At 33.4% G+C, this 9,294-nt stretch overlaps 1 protein-coding gene across 2 annotated transcripts; it reads left to right on the top strand.

Moving 5' to 3' along the window:
* Positions 1-653: 653 nt before the first annotated feature.
* On the top strand, positions 654-4,190 carry LOC137825562 (vesicle-associated membrane protein 711). 2 transcript variants are annotated; one of them, XM_068631257.1, is made up of 5 exons: positions 654-1,097; positions 1,186-1,376; positions 2,038-2,201; positions 3,634-3,731; positions 3,812-4,190. In XM_068631257.1, the coding sequence occupies exons 1-4, from the start codon at positions 881-883 to the stop codon at positions 3,719-3,721; spliced, it is 660 nt and encodes a 219-aa protein (XP_068487358.1). In that variant the 5' UTR covers positions 654-880; the 3' UTR covers positions 3,722-3,731; positions 3,812-4,190. The 2 variants fall into 2 exon arrangements, with proteins under 2 accessions (XP_068487358.1, XP_068487357.1); XM_068631256.1 differs by having other exon boundaries at positions 3,634-4,190.
* Positions 4,191-9,294: the final 5,104 nt, after the last annotated feature.

Below are 9,294 nucleotides of genomic sequence, written 5' to 3'. Positions count from 1 at the left end.
ATCAAACCTAAATTATTTTTTTCTTCCTTTTCAAACATAGTCAAACATCAAAACATTAAACATTGAGATAAATATCAAATATCATTATTCTTCCACTTTCAAAATATTAAAAATACCTAATTCTAAAACATTAAACATTAATTTAAATACATTAAACATAAACATTATTGACATTCTTCTATCTCAATAACATTGAATCCCGTCTTAGAAGAACTTTCATTCATTTTTTCATAATGACAATCTTTCTCGTCATCTGCACACATTAAAACAATGACAATTTTTTTTTCTTGCGGGTTAGCGGACCGCGGATTAATGCAGGTTAGCGGGTTGAAAAGATCAACACATCACCATTTTTTACCACGGATCACAGGCCGGTCCACATGCCCACCCGCTTTGCCATCCCTAGTTTATAACATATTTTTTGGAAGAAATATTATTAAAAGAGTGACGTGGCAACAGCTGAATATAAGACGTGGCAACAGCTGGATATAAGACGTGGCTGAGAAATGAAATATTATTCAGCTTAAAATATAATCTTTGCGTCGTCAATAATATGATTAAAAAAAGTCCAAAAAAATTAGAAAAAAAAGACCTTCAATTATAGAAATATTAAAAGAATTAGTTTAAATATCATAAAAAGTAAATTCTGTAATAGGGGGAAACAAAATTTGATGGGAATTTTAAAATTGAAAGGCAATAATTAAATTCCAATCAGAAAGCAGAAGGTAGTGATGATGGTAAAAGCAAAAAGTCAAGAAGAAAGAGACACTTAATGAACAGAAGTGGAAGAAGAAGAAGAAGAAGAGAAGAGAAGAGGGTTTGGTGTTGTGTTGTGTTGTGTGTGTTGGCGCTTTTCAATTGATTCACCGATCGGAACCGAATGGGGATTCTGTACGCGCTGGTAGGTCGCGGATCGGTGGTGCTGGCGGAGTTCAGCAGCACCACCACCAACGCCAGCGCAATCGCGCGGCAGATTCTCGAGAAGATCCCAGGGAACAACGACACACACGTTTCCTACTCTCAGGATCGCTACATCTTCCACGTTAAACGCACCGATGGACTCACCGTTCTCTGCATGGCCGACGACACTGCCGGCAGTGCGTTTTCCGATCTGTTCACTTCTCCTTCTTTTAATCCTGAATCCATCACTTATTCGCTTTTAATGCTTTTAATTCATTGTTGCAGGGAGACTTCCTTTCGCGTTTCTCGAGGATATTCATCAGAAGTTCGTGCGGACTTACGGACGAGCCGTTCACTCCGCGCAGCCTTACGGAATGAACGACGAGTTCTCTAGGGTTTTGAATCAGCAGATGGAGTACTACTCCAGTGATCCTAACGCCGACAGGATCAATCGGCTCAAAGGTGAAATGTCTCAGGTGTGGTGTTTTTTTCTCTGCGGTTTTTTGAGTAATTGAAATTTTGGAACTAATTGTTCGGCTAGTGTGTGGCTAAACAACCCTAACAATGGTAATTAGTGAGTTAATAGCTGGTGTAATTACATTTTGCATCAATTCCACTCCATTTCATCCTTGTTCAATAATTCAACACTGTCCAAGTTAAATGAACTTGATAGTGGAACATTAAATTTATAATTAATGGAACAGATACATCTAATAATGATTAGTGAGCAGCATTTCTGTTTGATATATGTTCTAAGAGAGTGCTACACTGCACTGCACTTTGACTTTACATTTTATACTTAGGTCTAGTTTGGATAAGCTTCTATGGAAACACTTATAAGAGAATAAACTGGGAAATAAAATTAATCAAACTTCTGCTATTAAGTTAAAATCCTGTTACGCACTTTAGCTTTTGGAGAAGTTTTGATAAGAGAGATTCCGAAAAAGTGAAGGTGTATAAGACTAAAGTTAATTTTACCTTTATAATTTATGAGAGAAGCTGGATTTATTTACCACTTTATTTTCCTTTCCCCTATGTGTTTGTTGAGAAGTTTATCTGAACTGAGGCTTATTTTTTTTTTCACTTGGTTGTTTTGCTCTCATTTTTGTGTTTCTTTTCTTCCGTGTTCTTTAACAGGTACGAAATGTCATGATAGAAAATATTGACAAAGTTTTAGATAGAGGTGATCGGTTGGAGTTACTAGTGGATAAAACTGCTAATATGCAAGGAAATACATTTCGCTTCAGGAAGCAAGCTCGCCGTTTCAGAAGCACTGTCTGGTGGAGAAATGTCAAGCTTACGTATGTTCTCAATCTGAACCTCAGTCTTATTAGCTGAACTTACAACAAAAAACTACTGTCTTTTGAATGAATCTGAAACCTCATCTCCATTCCTGCATGATCAACTGAATTTTCCTAAATGCAGTATATATTCTTGCAATATATATATTCAGTAGAATTTCAGAGGACTCTGATGGAAACCACCTCGGCTTAAACTTAGGTTATTGATTATGTTGGGAACTGGGGGATTGAGGTAGAGGTTTAGGTTGAAACTTGAAGTGTTGGTAAAAACTTGTAAATGCGCTAAAAATAATTCTTGTTAGAAATAATTTCACTTGTAAAAATTTTCTTTTAAGTATAAAAGAAGAAAAAGTATTAGAGAAAGGAAGAGGTAGAATTAAAAAAGGTAGGAGGATAAGAAATCCTCAACAATGACAACAGAGTAGAAAAAAACAGAGACAAATGGAAGCTCCTAAAAACTAGTTAAAGCAGGAGAGTTGTGTAGTCTGCTTGCGCTTGCATACTGATACACTTGAAGAGGTGAAAATGTTTTTAACTCATAACAAATGTAGAGGGGAGGATACTCCCTTGAAGATGTGTATTTTCCAATCGAACCTCCAAATTTGCATACACAAGTGCATTGCCACAACATTTTTATGTTCCTTCTTCTTACCAAACCTTTCAAAGTGAATGTATAAAAATTGATCCACATAGAACTAGAAGTCACCCATGCCTCACCAAAATTATCTAAAAGTTCATTCCAAAAACTATTGTACACCCGAGTGAAGGAGAAATAAGTGTGGCAGACTTCAAACTTAGATCTAGCTTCTTTGGTGTTTGAAAATCGCACTTTCTAATAAAAACACGAGTACCATATAACCCTATGGTTATTAATTTGGACATGTTCTAATTATTTCAATGGTTCAAAATTAATTTTATCAAAATCAATTCTAGGCAACTTTATAACAAATGGGCCCTTGGTTGAAGACAGGGAAGGGCCATGTGACGGTGTCTAACTTGCAACATATAAGGTTTCCAAGAAACCAAAAATAGTGCTATCATCAAGGTTTCCAAGAAACCCAGAAATAGTGTTATGATCAAGGTTTCCAAGAAACCCAAAAGTAGTGTTATCATCAAGGTTCCCATATGATATAAAATTATAATTGCCAAGCTATATTTGCATGACAAATCCCCCTACATTTGATTGATTTTTATATTATTGAGAGTGCAATTTTTTTTTAAATATAATAAATGTTAAGTTCTTGTGTGGTGAGAGTTCCATTAAGTAAAATTTGAATTTACCTCAACTAGTTTTAGGATAATTTCCAACAGTAGGCAACAAACTGTTTCATTTGTAGTACAACCTCATCCTAACACCATTACTCAATCTTTAACTATAGTTTTACAATGCTCTGTTTTTGGGTCTTACTGACTAAACAGTTGCATGTTGCAGGGTTGCACTTATTGTCATCCTACTTGTGATAGTTTATGTTGTGCTGGCTTTTGTTTGCCATGGGCCTGCTCTACCATCTTGCTTTTAGTGAAAGATTGGCAAGTGAATTCTATGTGTGCTTCCTTGTCGTCTTCAACTTGCAGAGGTCACTTGTTTATCATCTGCTTTTGATTTGCAGATTCCATTTCTTCAACTTATATTGCTGGGTTGTCCACTTTCGTGCTAGTGAATATCTTGCCATATATTGAAGTGTTTTTGTTTTTGTTTTTCATGAGGTTTGAGGGCAAAAAACTTATTGTAGCATGTCATTTATTGTATTCTCATACCAGCCCAAAGATTTTAATTGATGTATAGTGTTGCAGCTTGAGGGTGTCAATGTGTCATGAATGTTGTCTTGTTCAAGTTGGGGAAGGGTAAGTCTTAAATTCCATTTGTTCCTTCATAGCTCAGTGAAGCGGTATTCTCAAACTTCTCTCTCAGCCCTTGTTCTTTTGTCAAATTGATGCACGTGAACTGCATCAGCTTAATGTATATTGTTTAATTTCTTGGTTTTTTTACTACTGTTGCAAAAGTTTTACGAAATTACCAAAGTGGGGGTGCATTTTCTGGAAATTATGAATTAAGAATTAGTCGTGTAAAGATGACACGAAAATTAAAAGTTTAATTATTTTTTGTTAATTGAATTTGTATCACAATGCCATCATTTTAGTGTAATTATTATTTTTTTACATTTTTTTAAATCATAAATATTAATATATATTATTAATTATTTAATTATTTTTTAAATGAATTAAAATTGTGTATTAATTGTTATTTTATAAATAAAATGTTTATGTTTGTATATGGGTTATAGATCACCTTTCTGTTATAAAATAACCCAATTTATTCGTCTTCCTCTGTTTTTAACCTTGCTAATTCCACAGGCTTCTATAAATCAAGTCGTCTTAATTTTGAAAAAAAGGGTATGTAAAGGTGGACCATGGAATATTTAATTTTTTGGAATATCATTATTTTTGTTCATGATAATTTGGTTATCAGGAGATTGAATTCTCATTTTTATTTTTTATTTTAAAAAAAATGTCTTCAGAATTTAATTTAATTTTTTATTGAATTCTCATTTAATTTTGTCTTCCTCCGTGGGTCATCGAAATATAATTTCGGAAAAATATGATTCTGAAATCTAATTTCTGATATTTAATTTTACTTTGTCGAGAGTGAATGTAAAAGAAGAAAAAAAAATATAAAATAAAATTATTTTTAAAAACTTTTTTTGAGTAAAAAATATTTTCAAAAATTTAATTAAAAATGAGGAGAATAAATTTTAATGAGAGAGGAAAATTATTAAATTATGCACGGTTAAATTCTTCTTCTTTTCATTGGGATCCGTCTTCAAACTCTTGAGAGATAACTAGCACATAGAGAAAACTTCCCACTTTTCATTTTGTTGTTTCTTTTAACCAAATGTAGGGTGTTTCTTTCTCCAACCCCACATTTTTCTTCTGCACCCCTACATTTAAAATTTTTCCAAAATTAGCTTTGCTATTTTTATTTGAAAAGGTACCATTGATGATTTCCATGCCCGACTTTGTCTTTGTTGGTTGATTGTTGGTGCTGATAGAGGGTGATTTAAGCTGTGCAGAGTAAAGGTGGAGGTGAGATTGTCGTTTTAAAGTGCTGATTGGTTTATGGATGTAAGAACTGAGTTTTCTTGAAGATGGTTGAAAGGTTATGGGGTTTAGAGGTTCCAGGAAATCGGATTCCACAACTATATTACGGATCAAGTAATCCACAAGTGCAAAAATTAAGTACAAAATGGTTAATTTGTAAGTAGAGTTTTATATTTCGGATGAAGGAGGTGTTCTGGAAGCATTTTTTGACTTATGGATTGGTGGATCCACAATGCATTTTGTTTTACTTATTACAGAATGCCTTGTCCATAATCTTAAAAGTTATATTGCGAAATTCCAAATCCGTTGAAAAAATGGAACACCCAATTTGTAAACAAAAAATTAGTACTTACCTTATTCTTCGAACGTAGAGTCGTCGCAGACACTACCTAACCACCACCAAGTCGCTGGAAAACAAATCACCTCCACAAAACCACTAATAACACTCAATGCACCGCAACTCCTTGCACTTTATTTACCACGTAGACAACGATTACAAATAAGGAAGAAAGAAAGAGTCATCGTGGTATACTGTTTTGGGTTTTTAAGAAGTACCAAACATATTTTTGTAATTACACATTAATGTAGAGGTGTTGGCAAAAAAATGTAAGGTTGTAAGAAGAAATATCCCTAAATGTATTATGTATGGTATGATCAATCCATCTGAATCGTCCAGTTAAAGTGAATCAAATTTTTTAGACAGTTTCTTCATGCACCCCTATTTTTTCTTCTTGCACTCCCATAATATTTGTAAAGACTAAATTGTCCTTATTATTTTTTAAATTTTCAAAAAGGCCCCTAACAAAATGTATACCTAAAAACCCTAAAAAACTCTCCCCATCATGTTCTTCTTTCACATCCGCAATTCCAAAACGCCAAAACTCCATTCTATTTGCATTCATTATCACTAACCACAACCTTTAGGTATGAATCAACTCTAAAAAATAAACCTCTCAGCTTCTCAAGTGTCCATACAAAATTATGATGACGTTCTGATGCGAGTAATATAAATGCAACACTGAAGGTTATTCCCATTGAGGTAACACCAACAACTTCATACAAGGGCATCCTATACCTATTAGTTTTGTATGTATTGTCCATCATCGATATAATGTTAAAGACATTCAATAGCTTCATTGAATCAGGGTGTGTTGAAAATAAATCTTGCACAACATTCGTCTCTTCCTCAAACCTAGACCAATGGACATACATATCTCGCTAAAGTAACATCATCAATTGTTTCATTTTAGTTTTATCACCTCGTTCTGATTTTCTGTACAAATATCCTGCATTGTAAGCTTGCTTTATTGTGGTCACATTCTTCTCAATGTGCTTTTTCATTATTAGCAAAATATTTATGGGCTTCACTGCACTGTCTGTCATATCCATAAACATTAACTTCTCGCTATATGTGAACCTACCAGCATATGCATGACCAACCAATGTATTTTCCAACTCAAAATTATGAGACCCACAAATTAATTTCAATATCCATCATTCACCATTGTTTACTGGATACCCTAGTAATCTAAAAGGACAATCACATTTCCTAGTTCCACTCTCAGTAACTAGTAAATCCTTCTCATATCGTCTGTATTTACCGCTTATCTCACAACCTAATAATACAAATGTCTTCCTTCATCGTTGGCTAGTTAAAGTATCCGATCTTAATATCATTAACAAAACCAAAGTGAAACGCAACTTTTCTAACCCACATCAAGAACTCATATCTAGGGATGGCAAAGCGGGGCGGGCCGTGCGGACCGTCCCGCGGCCCGCTGGTAAAAAACGCGGGGTGGGCTGACCTTTTCAACCCGCATTAGCCCGCGGTCCGCGCGGGTCAGCAGCGGGGCAGGTTGACCCGCTAACCCGCAAGAAAAAAAAATGGATGAAAGTTCTTCTAAGGCGGCATCCAATGTTATTGAAATGGAAGAATGTCAATAATGTTTATGTTTAATGTTTTTTGAATTAATGTTTATGTTTATGTTTAATGTTTTGGAATTAGGTATTTTTAATGTTTTGGAAGTGGAAGAATAGTGATATTTGATATTTATCTTAATGTTTAATGTTTTGATGTTTGACTATGTTTGAAAAGGAAGAAAAATTAATATAGGTTTGATAGAAACAAATATATAGGTTTAATTTAACAATTTTTTAAGAACAAAATGTAAAAAAAAAAAAAGAACGCGGGCTGGCCCGCAAACCCGCGGGTCAACTCTTATGCGGGGCGAGTCGGGAATTCTAGCTCGCAATAACTTTGCGGGGCGGGCCAACCCGACCCGTATTTTTGCGGGCCAAGTGCGGGACGGGCCAATGCGGGACGGGCTGACCCGCTTTTCCACCCCTACTCATCTCGAATACAAAATACCTACAAAAGTTATCATAACAAATTATTTTATTTACCAATTAACAAACAACCTAAACATACTTTACAAACTTAACTTTACCTTCTTTGTAATAAACACATTTGTACATTCATATCCCTTTGGTATATTGTTTATTGCTTTGTTAGATAATGACTTCTCAATATTATCATCATGTAGACCGTCCCACTCATCAACTCCATCATATAGTTCTTGTTCAAATTCTTCATTATTATCCATACTTCTACAAATTAAAATAATAAAACTAAATCATTGCATTCCGGATCCATGAATCCATAATTCAAACAATTCATTCCGAATCCAGCAATCCATAATTCAAAAAAACAATTTAGGATCCAGAAATTCGTAATTCAAAATATGCATTCTGGATCCAGAAACCTGTGCATTATGAATTCAGAAATTCGTAATACAAAAAAACATTATGAATCCACAATCCGTAACAGAAATTAGGCTTCCAGTTTCAGCAATCCGGAAATCAACAATTTATGAAAAATTTGCTTCCAAAAACACCCCCTCATCCAAGAAAAAAAATTATTCAATTCTGGATTGATGAATCCGTAGCACATTATCGGATTCCGATATCTGGTAACCACGAAATCTCCATAACCACCAATGCTCTTAAAAAAAACTTAATTCTTATCTTAAAACCCAAGCAACATTTCAGCAACATAGCTTACTCCTCCACCTTGCTCCGCAAAACTACAAAAAAACCCTTCACTAACGGTTGATATTGAATGAAGAAGATGAACAATGGCAAAGAAACTCTAACACGATTCCCCTTTTCAAATAATAGGTCAATGTCAATTTTAAGATTTTTAAAATTGAGGGGTACAAGAAGAAGAAGCCAATCTTTTATTGGCTACAACTTAACGACTCACTACTAGATTCATATATGTTTTTTGAAGGGAGATTTCTTCCAACACCTTCTTACTTTTAAAAAATTTAAAAATATTTATCTTATAGTCTATAAATAAAAGTACATTTGTATTATAAAAATGTCTAATTTAAAATACAAATTAATATTATAAAATGTATAATTCAAAATAGAAATCCAAAATACAATTAGTATATTGTAACCAGAATATACATTTGAAGGCTCTCGATTTTACCTTCTAGGATAAAAAAAATATAATCTTTGAATTTTCCGGATTTTACATTTTAGAATAAAAAGTATTTTTTAAATTAGGAGGATGCATGAATAAATGCATGGAGGTATGGTAAAAAATCATCGCTTTCAAGTTTCTTATTTTCCTCTTCTGAAAAGTTATGCGAATGACCAAGGAATTTGAATTAGGTGGTTGTACAAATTACTACCATCAACTAGGTTAAAAATCAAACTGATTTAAAAAAAAAAAGGGTCAAAAACTGATATGAAAAACTAATAATAAATTAAAAATCAAACTTTTTAAATTGATTTAGATTTTTTTTCCAGTGAAGCAGAGTATCATCATATAATATTATGTCCATATATAAAAAAGATAAGATTAGGAAATAGAAAAAAATACCACAAAACCATAAAGCCAATCCAAACCAAATTAAAAAATTAAGTTACTTCGATTCATATTTTTTTACATGAAACCAAATATATGTTTTTAACTAAAATAAAAAAG

Source organism: Phaseolus vulgaris, chromosome 8 (genome assembly GCF_000499845.2).
Source record: "Phaseolus vulgaris cultivar G19833 chromosome 8, P. vulgaris v2.0, whole genome shotgun sequence".
NCBI classification, from domain to species: domain Eukaryota; kingdom Viridiplantae; phylum Streptophyta; class Magnoliopsida; order Fabales; family Fabaceae; genus Phaseolus; species Phaseolus vulgaris.
The sequence above is the reverse complement of the archived record's forward strand: the minus strand, read 5'-3'. Positions and strand labels throughout refer to the sequence as shown.

Bases quoted from the DNA above. Each gene is read 5' to 3' on its own strand.
- LOC137825562 (XM_068631257.1), top strand. From the start codon at position 881: ATGGGGATTCTGTACGCGCTGGTAGGTCGCGGATCGGTGGTGCTGGCG. The intron at 1,098-1,185 runs GTGCGTTTTCCG...TCATTGTTGCAG, and splicing joins GGCCGACGACACTGCCGGCA to GGAGACTTCCTTTCGCGTTT. The intron at 1,377-2,037 runs GTGTGGTGTTTT...GTTCTTTAACAG, and splicing joins TCAAAGGTGAAATGTCTCAG to GTACGAAATGTCATGATAGA.